Below are 22,916 nucleotides of genomic sequence, written 5' to 3'. Positions count from 1 at the left end.
GTTTTTATAAGAGAATTAACCCTCCTTTCGGAAACTGGTTCCACATCTTCCAGAAGTTCAGTAAAATTCCACCATGACTATACTATAGTTTACCACAGTTTATAATGCTTCCCTATGCTTTACCAGACCTCTCTGTGCTTTACAATGCTTCCCTATGCTTTACCAGACCTCTCTGTGCTTTACAATGCTTCCCTATGCTTTACCAGACCTCTCTGTGCTTTACAACGCTTCCCTATGCTTCACCAGACCTCTCTGTGCTTTACAATGCTTCCCTATGCTTTACCAGACCTCTCTGTGCTTTACAATGCTTCCCTATGCTTTACCAGACCTCTCTGTGCTTTACAATGTTTCCCTGTGCTTTACCAGACCTCTCTGTGCTTTACAATGCTTCCCTATGCTTTACCAGACCTCTCTGTGCTTTCCCATGCATTCACTGTGCTGTGCTTTTACTGTGGGACACTTTTCTAATTGAAGGATGACTCAGACCAGGTTTCTAGGGATCAGGGTCTCCTACAGCAGCCGACTCACAATCCCCGGAACAAGAAAAGAATGACTTTCCTGAAATACAAAGCTGAGATTCCGAGCTGCTGCTCCTGCCTGCCAGTGGTGCCTCCCTTTTGAAATCCTGCTGGGAAATACATGTAGCTAGCTACAGAAAACAAAGCAAATGTACCTATTGGTTTAGAAACAGCACTGCCACACACTCACTCACAGGCTGGCAGGGTGTTTGCTTTGCAGAGTGTATTTGTATGTATTTGCTCAGCCTGGGCTGTGATAAAGACCCAGCCCAGTGAATAAACAGAGCAGGGAGTTTTGAAACAGCTGCACCCTAGAGAGGAGATCTCCTTCTCTTATTTATTATTATTATTATTATTACTTATTTCTTAGCAGACGCCCTTATCCAGGGCGAATTACAATCGTTACAAGATATCACGTTATACATTATTTCACATTATACAGATATCACATTATTTTTACATACAATTACCCATTTATACAGTTGGGTTTTTACTGGAGCAATCTAGGAAAAGTACCTTGCTCAAGGGTACAGCAGCAGTGTCCCCCACCGGGGATTGAACCCATGACCCTCCGGTCAAGAGTCCAGAGCCCTAACCACTACTCCACACTGCTGCCCATATTTACCTGTGCTGACCTCTCTCCTCTCCCTGTCTCTCCTCTGCACATTCTCTGAGCTCTCGTGTAGGAGTTCTGATTCATGACCAGAATGAATCAGAACTTGAATGAATCTCCTTGAAATGACAAATCTGCACCTGTCTCTACTGCAGTCTTAGGGCGACATCTTGTGGGGCCATGTGGTACTGCAGGGCATCGCTAATTTACTGAGATTACAAGACCCCCATTCAGAGCATATCGAGCCAGTCCAAATATTACTGCTTAATTACCATCTACAAACACAACACTAACTGAACAAGGGCAAGGTGTGTTGCATTGTGTAATCGTAGCATTACTCCCAGTGTTTGAAACTCGCACTAGCCCTGCACCCTGTTGATAAGGTGTAGGGGAGCAGTGTATTTAATTGGGGCCAGATTGCTTAAAGTCTAATTTACAAATTTACAAACCCGTCCATTCTGCATTCCTGACATCCTATTTTGTCTGCGTCCCAACGTGCATTAGAAACGTCTACTCGCGCAGGAACCCATGCAGCTTCGTCTAAAAAAAACAATCTCCAAATTCGGCCATCCTAAAAAAAATCCAGGCTGAGGTGGCACGTCGCTCCCACGTCTTACACGAGCCCACCCCCCTGGGAGTGGGGTCACCCCAGGAAATTATATAAACCACGATCAACACCGCCCTCCCTGTTGTGGAGTCTCTGCGGTATTCACAAACTGCTGTGGTTTATTTATATATTTTCAATGTCCTTCTCCCGGGACTGTATGTGTGGAAGAAGTGCCAGAGCGGAGCTGCAGAAAACATGTAAAAGGGGCTGCAAGACAGCTGGGTTTGAGGGGGGACTGAAGAGCCACAGATACAACAGGAATACCACCCTCCTTCTGCTCTTCCCAAAAACAGACACGGGGTCCCGGCCAGGACCGTTTATTATTGCAGTAACTATCATTCGGGTCTGTTAAGGAACAGAGGAAAGGGGAAGATCTTTGTCACAGTAACCTTGTGTCTTCTGCAGAATTCATACAAGCTTGCGCACGCAGCGAGGATAAAAACACATGAAATACACGTGCCGGGCGTGTACACCCACTTGGGATGGTGCTGCAGAGGAAAAAATAAATCTAATTGCATGAGAGAAAGAAATGGGAGTGACAGGTGCAGAAAACAGAGGGAAGAGAATGTGTGGGAGAGGAGAGAACAGGATGAGAGAGAGAGAAGGTGTTATCAGGGCAGCTTGTTCCTTGGCAGTGTGTGTGTGTGTCAGTGTGTCTGTGTCAGTGTGTGTGTGTCACCGTTGTAATGATTAGCAGTGTGTGTGTCTGTGTGTCTCAGTGTGTGTGTGTGTGTCTCAGTGTGTCTGTGTGTGTCAGTGTGTGTCTGTGTCAGTGTTGTAATGATTAGCAGTGTGTGTGTGTGTCTCAGTGTGTATGTCAGTGTGTGTGTCTCAGTGTATCTGTGTGTGTGTGTGTGTGTGTGTGTCTCAGTGTTACAACATTCCTACTTTACACTCCATTTACTGGCAGACAGACTTTCACAGGACTGAACTCGCCCTGCAGGCAGACAGACAGACAGACAGACAGAGACAGATAGACAGAGACAGACAGAGACAGACTCACAGACAGAGACAGACACACAGACAGAGACAGACACACACACAGAGACAGACACACACACAGAGACAGACACACACACAGAGACAGACACACACACAGAGACACAGAGGCAGACAGAGACAGACACAGAGACACATAGACAGAGACAGACTCACAGACACAGAGACAGACACACAGAGGGCTTCATCCCCAGTGCTGTCAGCGCCTCACTATCACAGGCTTGAATCCCCGAAACATTGTTACTTGAAATGAGAAAGGTACAGCAGTTTCCTTAGAAAATCTTGTGTTTATTTGTTGGACGGCTCCCCTCCCAGGTCAGTGCAGTTTGTACAGAATCTGTGAAAAACAGCTGCAATGAGAAATGTCAATGTTGAAGTCCACGCCGCCAGAATGTTGCTGTTGTGTGTAGCCCCGTCCCTTCTCTCTGTAACAGGAAGTCAGAAAAAAAGCAAGATGAGAATCAGTTATGTATGCATTCATTTAGTAATAAAAAAACAAAATGATGAAATTGTGCATAACCTTAACTGAGCACCCAAGAGAAAGCTACATGTGCAGCCGTGACCCCTCAGATTCATTAAGAGGAGCTCTGCAGATCTGTGCGTGACCCCTCAGATTCATTAAGAGGAGCTCTGCAGATCTGTGCGTGACCCCTCAGATTCATTAAGAGGAGCTCTGCAGATCTGTGCGTGACCCCTCAGATTCATTAAGAGGAGCTCTGCAGATCTGTGCGTGACCCCTCAGATTCATTAAGAGGAGCTCTGCAGATCTGTGCGTGACCCCTCAGATTCATTAAGAGGAGCTCTGCAGATCTGTGTGTGACCCCTAAGATTCATTAAGAGGAGCTCTGCAGATCTGTGCAGAAGCTCTCCCCGCCATCACAGGGGCGCATTCAATCCCCTAACCCCAACCCTGCCATCACAGGGGTGCATTCCATCCCCTAACCCCAACCCCAACCTCAACCCCGCCATCACAGGGGTGCATTCCATCCCCTAACCCCAACCCCGCCATCACAGGGGCGCATTCCATCCCCTAACCCCGCCATCACAGGGGTGCATTCCATCCCCTAACCCCAACCCCAACCTCAACCTCAACCCCTCCATCACAGGGGCGATTCCATCCCTCAACCCCCATCACAGCGACTCAGAGCCTGTGTGCGTGACACCCCTGAGCCTGTGTGCGTGACACCCCTGTTTAAGGAAACATTTGAAGCCAGCTTACCAGAGTCCTCCAGCATCCTCAAATGTAGATGCCGACCCACAGCAGCAGGAAGAGCACCCCGAAGCCCATGAAGACCGAGGCGACCAGCGAGATGAGCAGCTCCTTGTAGATATCACGCGTGTACTTGGTGGAGGTCACCTCATAGCTGAGGCAAGGAATCAAGGAAACGGAGGACTGTGTCACAGCACAGCTCTACACTAGACTGTGTTACAGCACAGCTCTACACTAGACTGTGTTACAGCACAGCTCTACACTAGACTGTCACAGCACAGCTCTCTATTTACTGTGTGGAGTCTCAATGCAAGCTCTCTTAAAGGATCCCAATAATTCTACAACATGGCAATGTAACCCTTTGTGACCCGTTCCATATCCTTGAGGATCTCCGTCCCTCTGTCCTAAGTCTGTCTCCACTTAATTTCCAACTGCATGTTTCTGTACTGCTCCCAAAGCATTAGCTGGTTCACTGTGTCCAGTCCATTGAGGGAGCGGAGAGAGCCGTGCTGGCAGAAGGATACACGAAGAACCAGGCAGTGAAGAACATGCCGATGGCAAGCAGGACCACGGTGAGGTGAGGGAAGACAGCCGGGTTCACCGGGCTGGTATATCGAGTCATTGCTTCCAGCTCCTGAACACAGAGAGAGAGAGAGAGAGAGGGAATAGGGGAGCGAGAGAGAGAGAGAGAGAGAGAAACCACAACGGGTTTAATAGCAGTTATCAGGCTTAAGCCGGGACATGAAAACATCTAAATATTAAACAGAAATAGAAATCCTACGCCTTCCGAACTCCCTGATGAAACCCTGCTACAGAACGGGGAGGGACTCCCTGATGAAACCCTGCTACAGAACGGGGAGGGACTCCCTGATGAAACCCTGCTACAGAACGGGGAGGGACTCCCTGATGAAACCCTGCTACAGAACGGGGAGGGACTCCCTGATGAAACCCTGCTACAGAACGAGGAGGGACTCCCTGATGAAACCCTGCTACAGAACGAGGAGGGACTCCCTGATGAAACCCTGCTACAGAACGGGGAGGGACTCCCTGATGAAACCCTGCTACAGAACGGGGAGGGACTCCCTGATGAAACCCTGCTACAGAACGAGGAGGGACTCCCTGATGAAACCCTGCTACAGAACGAGGAGGGACTCCCTGATGAAACCCTGCTACAGAACAGGGAGGGACTCCCTGATGAAACCCTGCTACAGAACGGGGAGGGACTCCCTGATGAAACCCTGCTACAGAACGAGGAGTCACGTTCACATCCATCTCATGATTAATCACTTATCATGATCAATATAAACTTGATCAATAGTGCCGTGCACCGGGAGTTTCCAGGGGGCGGCGCACAATTGGCCCAGTGCCGCCCCTGGGGGGCGGGGGGGCTAGGTTGGCCAGGGTGTCCTCAGCTCACCGCGCACCAGCGACCCCTGTAGTCTGGCCGGGCGCCTGCGGGCTTGCCTGTAAGCTGTCCAGAGCTACGTTGTCCTCCGACGCTTTAGCTCTGGTTTGGCTGCATGGCGAGTCTGCAGTGTGAAAAGAAGCAGTCGGCTGACGACACACACTTCGGAGGACAGCGTGTGTTCCTCTCGCCGCACCCGAGTCAGCGCAGGGGTGGTAGAGGTGAGCCAAGCCTAAAAATACAACTGGACATTTCAAATTGGGAGAAAAACCGGGTAAAATCAATTGGGGACTACTAAATTTATATTAAAAAACCCCCCAAAAAACACTGTTCTGTGCACTGGATAATTAAGATATGAAGGTGCTCTCCGTTGTGAAATGCTTTTATATATTTAAGAAAGTAGGAACATGAAATTATACCAGTACTGAAGCACTCCCAACACAAATAAAACATATTTTTAGCGGTTTACTTTTTTATGTAGAGATGTCGAGATAGTTAGCATGTCACATGCACGACACTGACAACGGGCTTTCCGCAGTTCTGCACAGAACCGTGACGTCACTCAACCCCACACTCCGAAATTTGAGCAGATTCTGCACAGCCCAACGCAGCTTTGAAAAGTTACTGCAGGAGACTGGCTGCGGCTGTGAAACAAAGAGACGATTCAGAGATCACGAGTGACCTGCTAACTGTAAAGCAAACAACCACTAAAACTACTGCAGCTGACCCCTTGTTAGCGGAGGCGAACGACATCTATACAATGAAGCCGGGGTCAGCCTGGTCAACGCTATGTAGTACATCATGTACTAAATCTGTGACAGGTTCAATAGGTACAATACTACAACACAGTTCATGGTAATCACTTACATCAAACTGACTCTGTACAGGTAGATATGTCGTTTCAAAATGCGTGGTGCGCTGCCAGGTTTGCAGACGGAGTGTGACGTCAGACAGAAAGCAGCCACGAGCAGCCGGAGCAGCAAGCTCTGGGCTGCGAGAACGGGAACGGCGTTACTGAGCTGTCTGGATAATATAATTCTCCCTGCAGGTAGGGACGGGTTGCGCCAGTAACTGTGCTGGGATACAGCGCATCGAAACAAAACAGGACAAGCTACAATCATCACGAAGGCAGGACCTCGACTTTTACCGCAGCTTCACACACATTAAAAAAGAAACATTCGAGTAACTGGACCAATATTCCCAGCTGGATTTCCAGGGACTCACCATGTTTCTTCTGTCTGCGAGTCTCCTTCACGAAAGCCACGTATCAGTCGCCTCTCGCCCGGCGCAGTATGGGAAATGTAGTTCTGAGGGTCCCGCTTCTCTGGCATGAAATTTAGGGGTTGGGAGCAGAGAGAGACGGCGCTTTTTAATTTGATAACGTGCTCGTAAAAAACAGTCAGTGTTCCTGCAAATTAAATAACATTACACCAGAAACATTGCCTGTCAGAGAACTACAATTCCCAACTATCGGACTACAAAGCGCTTAACCAATGAGAAGAGCTTACGTTCAACGGGGCGGGTCTTTTCGGGAGTATCGGCCCTAGTGTAAAAGACCAGACTCTCTCGGTTAGTGCACAGTACATATGATTGTAAATTATTATTAATTGTACTGAAGTAGTTGTTTACCTACAATATATGCTCACCAGTCCTCTAAGAGTCCCCAATCACTAACTTTTTCAGGTCGAACACTTGAAATGTATTTGCTTACGATTGTAAGTCGCCCTGGATAAGGGCGTCTGCTAAGAAATAAATAATAATAATAACATTGTCAATACCTTTTAGGATTTTGAATGCTTGAATCAGATCACAGCGTAGTCTTCTTTGTTCAAGACTGAACAGATTCAATTCTTTTATGCCTTTTAAACCTGGGATAATTCTGGTTGCTCTTCTTTGCACTCTTTCTAGAGCAGCAATATCCTTTTTTGTAACAAGGTGACCAGAACAGAACACAATATTCTAGGTGAGGTCTTACTAATGCATTGTAAAGTTTTAACATTACTTCCCTTGATTTAAATTCAACACTTTTCACAATATATCCGAGCATCTTGTTGGCCTTTTTTCATAGCTTCCCCACATTGTCTAGATGAAGACATTTCTGAGTCAACATTTTTTTCATAGATTCCTTCTTCAATTTCAGTATCTCCCATGTGATATTTATAATGCACATTTTTATTGCCTGCGTGCAGTACCTTACACTTTTCTCTATTAAATTTCATTTGTCATGTGTCTGCCCAGTTCTGAATGCTGTCTAGATCATTTTGAATGACCTTTGCTGCTGCAACAGTGTTTGCCACTCCTCCTATTTTTGTGACGTCTGCAAATTTAACAAGTTTGCTTGCTATACCAGAATCTAAATCATTAATGGATCAGGTTAAACCATCTAGTATTTTAAAAAGAAATGTAATAGACTGATAGAAATAGGGCTGGCATTAGATGTACATATTTATGGAGCATCCGGACTGGCGCACAGACACCACCACACACACACACACACACACACAGACACCACACACACACCCAGCACCACACACACACACACACCCAGCACCACACACACACAGACACACACACACCCAGCACCACACACACACACCACCACACACACAGACACACACACACACCACCACACACACAGACACCACCACACACACACACACACACAGCACCACACACCCAGCACCACACACACACACAGACACACTTGTGCTGAAACGCTTCTCCGTGTTTCACCTTCACTTTGATTCACTGGCTTTCTTTAGATTCAAAAGAAAAATGTCTTTATATCTGTATTTAAAGAAAGATGCTTAAATGATTTTCTCTATGGGGGTGTGGTGTGCAGTTTTTTTTTTTACAGACTCACTAATCACACCACTTCAGAATATTGAAATCTGCTTTAATTAATTACAGAGAGGCAGCTGCACCCACTTTTTACATCCTGAGGCTGAGCGAGAGGAATGGACTTGTTTGATTGGCGGCTCCATAAACTGTGCTCTGATTGGTCACTCTGCAGGCCAGGTGGACACTGATAAGCTGTTCATGTATGAGGGTTGTGTCATATTCCCGACCATGTGTGCGTGTCACTGCGTTAGCGTCTGTGTCACTGCATTAGTGTGTGCGTGTCACTGCGTTAGCGTCTGTCACTGCGTTAGTGTGTGTGCGCGTCACTGCGTTAGCGTGTGTCACTGCTTTAGTGTGTGCGTGTCACTGCGTTAGCGTCAGTGTCACTGCGTTAGTGTGTGTGCGTGTCTGTGTTAGCGTCTGTCACTGCGTTAGTGTGTGTGTCTGTCACTGCGTTAGTGTGTGTGCGTCTGTCACTGCGTCAGTGTCACTGCTTTAGTTTGTGTGCGCGTCACTGCTTTAGTGTGTGTGCGTGTCACTGCGTTAGCGTCTGTGTCACTGCGTTAGTGTGTGCGCGTCACTGCGTTAGCGTGTGTCACTGCTTTAGTGTGTGCGTGTCACTGCGTTAGCGTCAGTGTCACTGCGTTAGTGTGTGTGCGTGTCTGTGTTAGCGTCTGTCACTGCGTTAGTGTGTGTCTGTCACTGCGTTAGTGTGTGTGCGTCTGTCACTGCGTCAGTGTCACTGCTTTAGTTTGTGTGCGCGTCACTGCTTTAGTGTGTGTGCGTGTCACTGCGTTAGCGTCTGTGTCACTGCGTTAGTGTGTGTGTGTGTGTCTGTGTTAGCGTCAGTGTGTGTGCGTGTGCTTTGCTGCCCTATGCTCCCCCCTTCAGTGACGTCAGCACAGCTCTCAGGATGGCAGCCACAGCGATGGCGCCAGGGTCAGGGAGACGGAGTCTCGCTGCGCTGATGTAACTGGCTCTGCCTGCCCTCGCTGTGAGATCACGAGTCGACTCCGCCCCCAACTCAGCTCGCTGAAAGAGAGGAGGAGAGAGAGGGGGGGAGCATTAGTGCTGTTCGTGCCTCAAACAGGAGCCGTGTCTGTGCTGTGTGGCTCTACATTGAAAACATTCATCACTGTGCTCTGTTTGCTGTAGTCACAATGTACTATACGTGTGAAGTCAGTTTCAAGGCATTTAACCCTGCAGTGGAAACACAACCAGGCTTCTCTAGGGCATATCTGTGCAGTGAAAACAAGGTAACAGAGTACCTGGTCTGCTGTTCCCTCTGTCGCAGCGTCTATCTCATACCTGCACAGCCCGCTCCAGCACCTTCATCTCTCCACCAGGGGGCGACGAGCGCAGCCCCTCCAACTCCTGCACTGCAGGGCACAGGGCATCCAACTGCAACACAGCACACACGGGGTTAAGGCAGTGGGGCCCCGCACACACGGGGTTAAGGCAGTGAGGCCCCGCACACACGGGGTTAAGGCAGTGGGGCCCCGCACACACGGGGTTAAGGCAGTGAGGCACCGCACACACGGGGTTAAGGCAGTGGGGCCCCGCACACACGGGGTTAAGGCAGTGGGGCCCCGCACACACGGGGTTAAGGCAGTGGGGATTGTTTTTCTAGTGTGAAGTGATGCGGCTCTTACCATGGTCCTGTCCCCAGGCTCGGCACCGCCATACCTGCAAAAAGACAGAGGAGCAGGCTGAATAGAGTACTGCTGTTCCAGTGATTGTCCTACCCTCCCGCCTCCCGCAAGGCCTCACCTCTTCATGGCCTCAATCCCAGCATGCAATGCGTCGACCCATGTTGCAGGGGCACTTTGGGTGCGCAGGGGCAGGGCAGCAGCCGTCAGGAAGAGACTGTAGAGCTGGAGGAGACAACAGCAGACAGCAAAAGAGTGGCTCAGGCACAGACATTTCGACATTGTTGCCAAAGGTACAACTATCAAGTAGACACACATCTTGGCTCAGGCCTACTTTCCTGTTATGAAAGCTGTTAGAACAGCACTGACAATCAGCTTTCACTACCAGAACTAAGACAGGCATGTACTCACCGCCCCTGAGGAACCGCCCATTCTTTCTTGGACCAATCCAGCGAGGGAGGATAGGAGCTGGGCGGGGCAGTCTGGGATGACGTGACCTCCCAGCCACTCCTGGATTGCTGCAAACACAACCAATCACAGACTAAGAACCAGCCATCAAACTGAGACACACACAGCCATCAAACAGACACACACAGCCATCAAACAGACACGCACAGCCATCAAACTGAGACACGCACAGCCATCAAACTGAGACACGCACAGCCATCAAACTGAGACACGCACAGCCAGGTGAGATGGGGGTGCAGCCTGGTCACTCACCTCGTGCCACCCTGGCGTGCGTGCCTCCACAATCCCCGTCCCCTGCTGCACGGTCCAGCTCATCGAGTTCCTCCTGCAGAGCGAGCAAAGAGGAACAGACCTGCTGCAGGACCCTCCGGGACAACACAGCGCCGGGACCTGGGGGACAATGAGGGGACATGCTGGAGACACAGGGACAACACAGCGTTGGGAACTGAGGGGACAACGAGGGGACATGCTGGAGACACAGGGACAACACAGCACCGGGACCTGAGAGGACATGCTGGAGACACAGGGACAACACAGCACCGGGACCTGAGGGGACAACGAGGTGACATGCTGGAGACACAGGGACAACAAAGAGACATAAGAACAACACAGCGCATGGAACGGTGTTGTCCTTGTGTCCCTCCTAGGCTCCCTACCCTCGGTGTCTGCTCTCTCAGCTCCTGCTCTCTCCTGCACTAGCTGGATGGTCCGGCTCCGCCCAGTCAGTGGAACTCGCCCCGTGATTGGCCAGGCCGGGGCTGCCGTCTCAGCATCTGTCAGGAGGGAAGCAAAGGAGAGAGGAGAGCAGAGTGAGAGGGTATGAGACAATGGGAGAGAGGGTTAGGGGCAGAGGGACAGAGTGTGTGTAGGGACAGAGGGACAGAGTGAGTGTAGGGACAGAGTGCATGTAGGGACAGAGGGACAGAGGGAGTGAAGGGAGAGCTTTGTCCAGGGTGGAAGAGAGCTGTATCCACTCAGCAGCGTTCACTCACTCCTGAGTTGAGATATAAGAGTGTGCAGTGTGAGGGAGCACAGTGTGAGAGAGCACAGTGTGAGGGAGCGCGGTCTGAGGGAGCGCAGACTGAGGGAGCGCGGTGTGAGGGAGCGCGGTGTTCACTCACCAAACAGTCTGAGCAGCTCCTCGTCCACCACCATGAGAGTGAGGGAGACGCCGGCCATCTCCAGTGATGTCATGAAGGAGCCCGAGATCCCCCGAGCAACATTCACACCGCGACTCTCTGAGAGAGGAGAGGGGACAGAGTAAGACACTGCACAGGGACAGAGTATGACACTGCACAGGGACAGAGTACGACACTGCACAGGGACAGAGTACGACACTGCACAGGGACAGAGTACGACACTGCACAGGGACAGAGTAAGACACTCACATTGTACTGAGACTCACCCAGCGAGCGAACAGCAGACCCAGCAACCACAGCCATCTCGAGACAGGACAGGCCACCCAGATTGTTCACCACAAGCACCACTGAGTCTCCTGCAACTCAGAGAACACTCCCATTAAAAACACTGCGCAGAACACACACATACACGTGGCTGTATTACACAGGGACTGAGACCGTGTCGAACTGACTCAACCGGCACACAACATACCTGCTTTGAGAGGGAGATGGGATTGGCTGGAAGAGTCAGTCATGTGATCGATCATCATTGTCACAACTTCATCAGCTGAAGCCATCTGTCAATCAAATATTGAGGGAGTAGAAAGAACTTAATCATTCAGAAGCCTGACTTCTATTATATGTAAACTATAATAAGATCCAAAATGGAAAATTATGTATACGGTAACAATATCCTGGGAGACAGTCAGCATGGTTTTAGGAAAGGGAGATCGTGTCTGACTAACCTGCTTGATTTTTTTGAGGATGCAACATCGACAATGGATAATTGCAAAGCATACGACATGGTTTATTTACATTTCCAGAAAGCTTTTGACAAAGTCCTGCACAAAAGATTAATTCTCAAATTGAATCCAGTAGGGATTCAAGGAAATGCATGCACATGGATTAGGGAGTGGTTAACATGTAGAAAACAGAAAGCACTGATTGGAGGAGAAACCTCAAAATGGAGCGAGGTAACCAGTGGTGTACCACAGGGATCAGTATTAGGTCCTCTGCTATTCCTAATCCACATTAATGATTTAGATTCTGGTATAGTAAGCAAACCTGTTAAATTTGCAGACGACACAAAATAGGAGGAGTGGCAAACACTGTTGCAGCAGCAAAGGTCATTCAAAATGATCTAGACAGCATTCAGAACTGGGCAGACACATGGCAAATGCCATTTAATAAAGAAAAGTGTAAGGTACTGCACGCAGGCAATAAAAATGTGCATTATAAATATCATATGGGAGATACTGAAATTGCAGAAGGAATCTATGAAAAAAATGTTGACTCAGAAATGTCTTCATCTAGACAATGTGGGGAAGCTATGAAAAAAGGCCAACAAGATGCTCGGATATATTATGAAAAGTGTTGAATTTAAATCAAGAGAAGTAATGTTAAAACTTTACAAGGCATTAGTAAGACCTCAGCTAGAATATTGTGTTCTGTTCTGGTCACCTTGTTACAAAAAGGATATTGCTGCTCTAGAAAGAGTGCAAAGAAGAGCAACCAGGATTATCAACATCAACAACAACATCAACAATAGCACCAATGGCAATAAAGCAGTCCTGCATGGAACGACAGAGACAGACTCACCTTTGACCTACTGATCCCTACTTCCCCATGGATCCCTGCATGTAAAAACAGAAGCAGTGAAAGGGTTAAATGGTAATGTAATGTTGAGGTCAGACTGACAGACAGTACCGTGAAGGGGGGGGGGGGGGGGGGGGGGCGTCGATCCCAGTAAAACCATTAACGCTGTCACCACTCACCCAGCCCCAGTTCCATCTGGTCTGCACCAAGGGTGAATGTCGGGCACGCACCAGGCAGGCAGCAGGGAGACAGGCTGACCCCCAGAGTGCCTGTGTGAGGAGACAGAGTCACACCGACACACAGGCTCACAACAGTAACAATGACATTAACATTACAAATGTGTTGTTCTCACCCATGTGCTGTGCAGCCCGGCTCACTCGCTCCACAATCTCCACTAGGGGGCGCCCCTCCTCTGCCAGAGCGCCAGCCAGCTGCAGGAAATGACACACAGGAAAAGGCAGAACTGAATCACTGTCTTCATCCCTTAACACTGCCCCTGTTCCACACAGTCCCCACCCTTATCACCTGCCTCCCTCCCACCCACTATCACTATCACAGGCACACGATCTCCTCACTCTCTCTTTCCACCACTCCCCCATCACCCTGTCCCCTCACCTTGTGAATGAGGACAGTGCCACACAGGCCCCGCCTCCCTGCTTTGCCAGGCGCGGTGAACGCACAGTCATCAGCAATGATCACCATGGCAACAGCCATGCCCTCTGACCTCGCCCGCTCCAAAGCCAATCCGAAATTCAGCCGGTCGCCCGTGTAGTTCTTCACAATGAGCAGGACACCCTCTGAGAGAGAGAGAGAGAGGCAGCTTCCCTCAGTGCTCTGAGACACAGAGTGCAGGAGAGAGGGAGCAAAGCAGAGGGGTGAAGGGAGAAGACTCACCTGCTCCTGCCTCCATCACTGCTCGGATTGCAGCCAGGATGCTGCCAGGAGGGGGTGAAGTGAACACGTCTCCAGCCACTGCGCCTGAGAGCATGCCCCTGCCCACATAGCCTGGGAGAGAGGAGAGAGGAATCAGTCACACTGCCCACATAGCCTTGGAGAGAGGAGAGTGGACATGTACAGCTATAGACAAAAATTTTGCATCACATTTCATGTTAGATTTTGAAATGTCAGTTTTCCATTTCTGTCAGTTTTTCGTTAATTACATGGAAAACTACAAAGCAACATGTACTTCAATAGGTTAGGTGTGTAGTTCAGTAGGTTAGGTGTGTACTTCAATAAGTTAGGTGTGTACTTCAATAGGTTAGGTGTGCTTCAATAGGTCAGGTGTGCTTCAATAGGTCAGGTGTGTAATTCAGTAGGTTAGGTGTACTTCAATAGGTTAGGTGTGCTTCAATAGGTCAGGTGTGCTTCAATAGGTTAGGTGTGCTTCAATAGGTTAGGTGTGTAGTTCAGTAGGTTAGGTGTGCTCCAATAAGTTAGGTGTGCTTCAATAGGTCAGGTGTGTAATTCAGTAGGTTAGGTGTGCTTTAATAGGTTAGGTGTGCTTCAATAGGTTAGGTGTGTAGTTCAATAGGTTAGATGTGTGCTTCAATAGGTTAGGTGTGTAGTTCAATAGGTTAGGTGTGTAGTTCAATAGGTTAGCTGTGTGCTTCAATAGGTTAGGTGTGTAGTTCAATAGGTTAGGTGTGTAGTTCAATAGGTTAGGTGTGTAGTTCAATAGGTTAGGTGTGTGCTTCAATAGGTTAGGTGTGTGCTTCAATAGGTTAGGTGTGCTTCAATAGGTTAGGTGTGTAGTTCAATAGGTTAGGTGTGCTTCAATAGGTCAGGTGTGCTTCAATAGGTTAGGTGTGCTTTAATAGGTTAGGTGTACTTCAATAGGTTAGGTGTGCTTCAATAGGTTAGGTGTGCTTCAATAGGTCAGGTGTGTAATTCAGTAGGTTAGGTGTACTTCAATAGGTTAGGTGTGCTTCAATAGGTTAGGTGTGCTTCAATAGGTCAGGTGTGCTTCAATAGGTTAGGTGTGCTTCAATAGGTTAGGTGTGCTTCAATAGGTTAGGTGTGCTTCAATAGGTTAGGTGTGCTTCAATAGGTTAGGTGTGCTTCAATAGGTTAGGTGTGCTTCAATAGGTTAGGTGTGCTTCAATAGGTTAGGTGTGTAGTTCAGTAGGTTAGGTGTGCTTCAATAGGTTAGGTGTGTACTTCAATAGGTTAGGTGTGCTTCAATAGGTTAGGTGTGCTTCAATAGGTTAGGTGTGTAGTTCAGTAGGTTAGGTGTGCTTTAATAGGTTAGGTGTGTGCTTCAATAGGTTAGGTGTACTTTAATAGGTTAGGTGTGCTTCAATAGGTTAGGCGTGTAGTTCAATAGGTTAGGTGTACTTTAATAGGTTAGGTTTGTGCTTCAATAGGTTAGGTGTACTTCAATAGGTTAGGTGTGTAGTTCAGTAGGTTAGGTGTGCTTCAATAGGTTAGGTGTGCTTCAATAGGTTAGGCGTGTGCTTCAATAGGTTAGGCGTGTGCTTCAATAGGTTAGGCGTGTGCTTCAATAGGTTAGGCGTGTAGTTCAATAGGTTAGGTGTGTGCTCTATTCAAAGCTTTGCCCATCGCTGCAGTGACGGTACGATACACCCGTGTCTCTCACCCATGTGGGCAGGCTCATGCCCCGAGCCCCCTCCTGACAGTAGAGCCACTCTCTCCCTCAGAGAACTCAGGTCCGAGCGCAGAACCACGCGCTGCCCCTGCAGCTGGCACAGACCCGGGTTCAAACACACCAGCCCTAGGAGGGCATCGTCCACACAGCCCTCCACTGAGTTCAACAGCTTCTTCTGCACCTGGAGCAGGCAGAGAGAGAGGAGAGGGGGCAGAGAGAGAGGAGAGGGGGCAGAGAGAGAGGAGAGGGAAGGGGTAGAGAGAGAGGAGAGGGAAGGGGTAGAGAGAGAGGAGAGGGGGCAGAGGGAGGGGAGAGGGGATAGAGAGAGAGGAGAGGGGGCAGAGAGAGAGGAGAGGGGGCAGAGGGAGGGGAGAGGGGGTAGAGAGAGAGGAGAGGGGGCAGAGAGAGAGGGGGTAGAGAGAGGAGAGGGGAGTAGAGAGATGGGAGGGAAGGGGTAGAGAGAGAGGAGAGGGGGGTAGAGAGATGGGAGGGAAGGGGTAGAGAGAGAGGAGAGGGGGTAGAGAGAGAGGAGAGGGGGCAGAGAGAGAGGAGAGGGAAGGGGTAGAGAGAGAGGAGAGGGGGCAGAGGGAGGGGAGAGGGGAGTAGAGAGATGGGAGGGAAGGGGTAGAGAGAGAGGAGAGGGGGCAGAGAGAGAGGAGAGGGGAGTAGAGAGATGGGAGGGAAGGGGTAGAGAGAGAGGAGAGGGGGTAGAGAGAGAGGAGGGGATAGAGAGAGAGGGGGTAGAGAGAGAGGAGAGGGGAGTAGAGAGATGGGAGGGAAGGGGTAGAGAGAGAGGGGAAAGGGGAAGGGAGAGAGGAGAGGGGGTAGAGAGAGAGAGAGGAGAGGGGGTAGAGAGAGAGAGGAAAGGGGCCAGAGAAAGGAGAGGGAAGGGGGCAGGAAGAGAGGAGAGGGGGTAGAGAGACGGGAGGGCAGAGAGCAGGGGGAGAGGAGAGGGTAGAGAGCACGGGGAGAGAGAGAGAGGAGAGGGATGGGGCAGGGGAGATGATAGGGCAGAGAGCAGGGGGAGAGGAGAGGGCAGAGAGCGGGGTGAGAGAGAGCAGAGAGCAGGGGGAGAGAGGGGAGAGGGAAGAGGGCAAGGAGAGAGAGGAGAGGGAAGGGGGCAGGGAGAGAGGAGAGGGCAGAGAGCAGGGAGAGAGAGAAGAGAGGGTAGGGGTAGGGAGAGAGAGGAGAGGTTAGGGGGCAGGGAAAGAGGAGAGGGCAGAGAGCAGGGGGAGAGAGAAGAGAGGGAAGGGGGTAGTGAGAGAAATAAACACAGGAGCAGAATACAGGCTACTTGAAATGTCACTACCTAAAACATAGGTACGTTCTGTGCTCATAACTCCCGACAGCTAACTTCCATCACAAGCCGAGATGGAACTGCCATTTCTAAATTGTATTTAATCGGTAACAGCAGGTTCGTCACGCGCATTCCTGACTGACTGTCGTCCAATAAATGGACAGGATTCTTGGTGCTGTTCGGCTCACAATCGATTTGAAATGTATACGTTTAACGTCAAGATAGCAGTCGTGCTAGATACACTGAAAATAACCCCAGCATGTACCGCTGCACAGCGACAGCACTGTGTCAGGTGTAACGGTCAAAAGATTTATAAGCACTTCGGACCCAAGGTTAAGGACGGTATAAAAGTGAAGAGAACAAGTATATGTTGTTTGCAGAAGACCACAGAATAATAATGAACACAGGCTTACCTCCATTCTCCAGCCTCTGTCTGGTATTACAACAATATGACGATGAGATTGCTTAATGTCTTCCTCAGGAGTAATGGCGTGCAGGAGGTTTGAACGTGTCTGTATGGCGGCTCGATTATATCCATTCCATGCCGCTTTGCTCTGCGTGCAGCTGAAACCTTGCAGTGAACCTTAACCGGGGCAAAAGGACAAGCAGCAGATGCAGCGAGGCTCCCGCACTCAGCGGCCTGTGAGTGCAAGGGCGGTCCTGCCCCCTTACTATGTCACGGATTTCTGTGCAAAATGCAAACGGTGCTTATTTCTGCCGAAGTTACTATTAATAGAGAAACAACTGTCACGGCTAAACGAATTGCATAACATCGAACACTTTCATTTGTTTACAAAGCGGAAAGGGCCTGTCACGTGATAGAAAGGTCGGCGCTCATTGGCTGCAGGGGGGGATATATTAACATGCTCTTAAACATCATGCAACTGTAATTTAACATATAACTATAGTATGAACAACAAAAACAACAAGAATGATTGAAGAAAATATATAAATGATTAATTCTGCACTGTCTCCATTATTAATAATACGGAAACATCCTTGAAATAATAATAAAGAAATCTCCGTGACACCAAGCGTGCAAAACGCAGTCCAGATCAGTTTTGAAACAGGCGAGAAAACACACTCCTGGAAACAGAGTTTATACAGAACTCTGTCAGCAACTCTGTAATGCACCGTATTCAACAACTGTAAACCGAAATTGAAAATATTCTAGCAAAAAGCGTCAGAAAAATAAACACATAATAATAATAATAATAATAATAATAATAATAATAATAATAATAATACTACACACCTACAGTCTGTTTACCGTAGCAACAACAGTGTCCCTTAGACCCGCAATATGATTATATATATATATATATATATATATATATATATATATACACACATACACACACACACACACACACCCCGTCAACTGGCTGTAGCAGATAAGCAAAACGTTACATATTAAAAAGAAAAAAAAACTTAATGCAATTCTATTTTTTTTAACTCATTCAATAATTCTTACCTTTTCAGATGTTTCCAAAGCACTGACTGCGTCTGTCACTGGCGAAGCAAAAGTTGAGGAAAACATTTTTTAAATCCGTCAGATGTTTATGAATGTGAAGGAAGAGCAGGTGGTTCAAACGCTTTTCAGTCAGGAATACACTGAACACAGCGAGAGCGCTGGAGCGACTACACAAGATAAATACACTGAACACAGCGAGAGCGCTGGAGCGACTACACAAGATAAATACACTGAACACAGCGAGAGCGCTGGAGCGACTACACAAGATAAATACACTGAACACAGCGAGAGCGCTGGAGCGACTACACAAGATAAATACACTGAACACAGCGAGAGCGCTGGAGCGACTACACAAGATAAATACACTGAACACAGCGAGAGTGCTGGTGCAGCTACACAAGATAAATACACTGAACACAGCGAGAGCGCTGGAGCGGCTACACAAGATAAATACACTGAACACAGCGAGAGCGCTGGAGCGACTACACAAGATAAATACACTGAACACAGCGAGAGGGCTGGAGCGACTACGCAACATAAATACACTGAACACAGCGAGAGCGCTGGAGCGACTACACAAGATAAATACACTGAACACAGCGAGAGCGCTGGAGCGGCTACACAAGATAAATACACTGAACACAGCGAGAGCGCTGGAGCGGCTACACAAGATAAATACACTGAACACAGCGAGAGCGCTGGAGCGACTACACAAGATAAATACACTGAACACAGCGAGAGCGCTGGAGCGACTACACAAGATAAATACACTGAACACAGCGAGAGCGCTGGAGCGGCTACACAAGATAAATACACTGAACACAGCGAGAGCGCTGGAGCGGCTACACAAGATAAATACACTGAACACAGCGAGAGCGCTGGAGCGGCTACACAAGATAAATACACTGAACACAGCGAGAGTGCTGGAGCGGCTACACAAGATAAATACACTGAACACAGCGAGAGCGCTGGAGCGACTACACAAGATAAATACACTGAACACAGCGAGAGCGCTGGAGCGACTACACAAGATAAATACACTGAACACAGCGAGAGCGCTGGAGCGACTACACAAGATAAATACACTGAACACAGCGAGAGTGCTGGAGCGACTACACAAGATAAATACACTGAACACAGCGAGAGGGCTGGAGCGACTACACAAGATAAATACACTGAACACAGCGAGAGCGCTGGAGCGACTACACAAGATAAATACACTGAACACAGCGAGAGCGCTGGAGCGGCTACGCAACATAAATACACTGATCACAGCGAGAGCGCTGGAGCGACTACGCAACATAAATACACTGATCAAACACAAACAAACAAAGGCAGCCAGGCTTCCGAGCGACAGCGTGTGGAAGCGACATCGTGGGAGAAGTACACGTGGACAAGTACAACGCAGTTAGAAGCAGAAAGGAGGAATTACATCTTTAAATCTGGAGTTGCTTTAATCAGAAAACATTGCAGCTTAAAGCCTTGCAGCTGCGTGTATTTTTCTAATAGCAAGCTGAAACTGGGAGCAGCTGATTCAAGTCCCGCGACATTCTGGGACACGGGGAGGGGCGGAGCCTGCAGCACAAACACAAACAAAGGCAGCCAGGCTTCCGAGCGACAGCGTGTGGAAGCGACATCGTGGGAGAAGTACACGTGGACAAGTACAACGCAGTTAGAAGCAGAAAGGAGGAATTACATCTTTAAATCTGGAGTTGCTTTAATCAGAAAACATTGCAGCTTAAAGCCTTGCAGCTGCGTGTATTTTTCTAATAGCAAGCTGAAACTGGGAGCAGCTGATTCAAATCACGCGACATTCTGGGACACGGGGAGGGGCGGAGCCTGCAGCACAAACACAAACAAAGGCAGCCAGGCTTCCGAGCGACAGCGTGTGGAAGCGACATCGTGGGAGAAGTACACGTGGACAAGTACAACACAGAAGCAGTTTGAAAGCAGGTTGACAGCTGCAGAAGCTGAACTAAACTTAAAAAATGGTCTTCAAGCCAGTAATCTGTGACAACTGCATGATGTGGGAAATCCGAGAAAACCCAACAGAGCTCAACCAAGTTTGTGTAAAGTGCCGCACGATCCAGGACTTGCTTCAGCGATTAAGCCTGCTAGAAAAGGAGCTGGAGGAAATGAGACAGCAACAGGAGCTTGAGGAGCTGACACACCCACAATTCATGGAAGTCTGCACCCCTAGCAGACTGAAAGCCACCAGGGAGATGGAAGAGAGTCGAAACAGCTGGGTTCAGATAGGCAGAAGCAGGGAAAAAAAGAAACTTCGTCAAACACAACCACCAGAAATCCAGACAGCCAACACATTTGAGCCACTTCAACATTTAGATTACCAAAACCAACATCAAGAGAATGAAAGAAACAACATCCAGGACCCTATAAACAGTGCTGGCCAGGCAGCAAAAAGAAGGGAGGTCATGATTGTTGGGGACTCCATATTGAGAAACACAGCAAGTTCAGTTCGCAGTTTGGACCCCCTTACTACAACAGTGTGCTGCTTTCCAGGAGCCTCAGTCAAGCACATCACTGAGAATGTGGACAGGCTCCTAGAACGAACAGGAGACGACCCGGTAGTAGTCGTCCACATCGGTACAAACAACATTGGAAGAGACAGGCCAAGATCCCTGCAAAACAAATTCAGAGAGCTAGGAAGGAAATTAAAAGGCAAGACCAAAACTGTGGTATTTTCTGGGATACTGCTGGCACCTTGCAAAGGACCATATGGTCAGCTGGAAATACAAAATCAAAATGCATGGCTGAAATCGTGGTGCACACAGGAAGGCTTCACCTTTCTTGAACATTGGAGCACATTCTATAACAAGGACTATCTATACAGGTGGGACGGACTGCACTTAAACAGAAAAGGAACTAATCTACTTGGAGAAAGGATCCTTCAGGCGGTCCAGAAGCATTTAAACTAGAAAGGAAGGAGGAAGAAAACAAAAAACAGAAGGGAGACTACATCAAAACAAGGACAACAACTCAGGTAAGACAACTATTAAATGTATCTATCTTAATGCTAGAAGTCTCCGAAACTAAATGTTAGAACTTGAAGCTACTGCACTAACAAGTAACTACGATGTGATAGGTGTTACAGAAACTTGGTTGTCTGAGAGTGATGGAGACGAATATAATATTAGTGGGTACACACTATATAGGAAAGACAGGCAGGACAGAAGAGGCAGAATAGTCTTCAAGCCCAGGTGTTAAATCAGGACAAAGAAAACAATGCAGAATCAATATGGGTCAGAATAATGGACACAAATTCAAAGGGCATAATAATAGGAGCATGCTATAGACCGCCAAACTCAGACGCTGAGCAAAATAATCTGTTGTACAATGATATTCGAAATGCGTGTAGAAAAGGAGAAGCCATACTAATGGGGGATTTCAACTTCCCCCGTATAAAATGGGAAAACCCTATGGGGGCACGACGGACGAAAATAATTGTATCTATTCAGTCTTGAACAAAGAAGACTATGCGGTGACCTGATTCAAACATTCAAAATCCTAAAAGGTATAGACAATGTCAACCCAGGGGATTTCTTTGACCTGAAAAAAGAAACAAGGACCAGGGGTCACAAGTGGAGATTAGATAAAGGGGCATTCAGAACAGAAAATAGGAGGCACTTTTTTACACAGAGAATTGTGAGGGTCTGGAACCAACTCCCCAGTAATATTGTTGAAGCTGACACCCTGGGATCCTTCAAGCTTACAAACGAGAGGAGTCCTGAATGGACTCCTCTCGTTTGTAAACTTTCTTATGTTTCATATGTTTCTTAACACAGCGAGAGTGCTGGAGCAGCTACACAAGATAAATACACTGAACACAGCGAGAGTGCTGGTGCAGCTACACAAGATAAATACACTGAACACAGCGAGAGCGCTGGAGCGGCTACACAAGATAAATACACTGAACACAGCGAGAGCGCTGGAGCGGCTACACAAGATAAATACACTGAACACAGCGAGAGCGCTGGAGCGACTACACAAGATAAATACACTGAACACAGCGAGAGCGCTGGAGCAGCTACACAAGATAAATACACTGAACACAGCGAGAGCGCTGGAGCGACTACACAAGATAAATACACTGAACACAGCGAGAGCGCTGGTGCGACTACGCAACATAAATACACTGAACACAGCGAGAGCGCTGGAGCGGCTACACAACATAAATACACTGAACACAGCGAGAGTGCTGGAGCGACTACACAAGATAAATACACTGAACACAGCGAGAGCGCTGGAGCGACTACACAAGATAAATACACTGAACACAGCGAGAGCGCTGGAGCGGCTACACAAGATAAATACACTGAACACAGCGAGAGCGCTGGTGCAGCTACACAAGATAAATACACTGAACACAGCGAGAGTGCTGGTGCAGCTACACAAGATAAATACACTGAACACAGCGAGAGTGCTGGTGCAGCTACACAAGATAAATACACTGAACACAGCGAGAGTGCTGGAGCGACTACACAAGATAAATACACTG

General features: G+C 48.3%; 2 protein-coding genes across 5 annotated transcripts; both read right to left on the bottom strand.

Annotated features, from left to right (window-relative positions):
• Positions 1-3,004: 3,004 nt before the first annotated feature.
• LOC117432462 (transmembrane protein 258) lies at positions 3,005-6,820 on the bottom strand. Of its 2 annotated transcripts, none has more exons than XM_034054404.2 (4): positions 6,577-6,820; positions 4,472-4,581; positions 3,957-4,101; positions 3,005-3,162 (listed from the first exon to the last, which is right to left on the bottom strand). In XM_034054404.2, exons 1-3 carry the CDS (start codon positions 6,577-6,579, stop codon positions 3,975-3,977), a joined length of 240 nt encoding a protein of 79 aa, XP_033910295.1. In that variant the 5' UTR covers positions 6,580-6,820; the 3' UTR covers positions 3,005-3,162; positions 3,957-3,974. The 2 variants fall into 2 exon arrangements, with proteins under 2 accessions (XP_033910295.1, XP_058876215.1); XM_059020232.1 differs by lacking the exon at positions 6,577-6,820 and adding an exon at positions 5,822-5,961.
• A 1,411-nt stretch (positions 6,821-8,231) lies between these two features.
• Positions 8,232-18,586, bottom strand: tkfc (triokinase/FMN cyclase). Of its 3 annotated transcripts, none has more exons than XM_059020230.1 (17): positions 18,401-18,582; positions 15,621-15,810; positions 13,919-14,029; positions 13,640-13,821; positions 13,377-13,455; positions 13,204-13,293; positions 13,028-13,062; positions 11,922-12,006; positions 11,716-11,805; positions 11,432-11,548; positions 10,967-11,083; positions 10,563-10,700; positions 10,254-10,360; positions 9,964-10,067; positions 9,846-9,879; positions 9,502-9,594; positions 8,232-9,225 (listed from the first exon to the last, which is right to left on the bottom strand). In XM_059020230.1, the coding sequence occupies exons 1-17, from the start codon at positions 18,464-18,466 to the stop codon at positions 9,067-9,069; spliced, it is 1,797 nt and encodes a 598-aa protein (XP_058876213.1). In that variant the 5' UTR covers positions 18,467-18,582; the 3' UTR covers positions 8,232-9,066. The 3 variants fall into 3 exon arrangements, with proteins under 3 accessions (XP_058876213.1, XP_033909387.3, XP_058876214.1); XM_034053496.3 differs by lacking the exon at positions 18,401-18,582 and adding an exon at positions 17,340-17,746; XM_059020231.1 differs by lacking the exon at positions 11,432-11,548 and having other exon boundaries at positions 18,401-18,586.
• Positions 18,587-22,916: the final 4,330 nt, after the last annotated feature.

Source organism: Acipenser ruthenus, unplaced genomic scaffold (assembly GCF_902713425.1).
Source record: "Acipenser ruthenus unplaced genomic scaffold, fAciRut3.2 maternal haplotype, whole genome shotgun sequence".
NCBI classification, from domain to species: Eukaryota; Metazoa; Chordata; class Actinopteri; order Acipenseriformes; family Acipenseridae; genus Acipenser; species Acipenser ruthenus.
The sequence above is the reverse complement of the archived record's forward strand: the minus strand, read 5'-3'. Positions and strand labels throughout refer to the sequence as shown.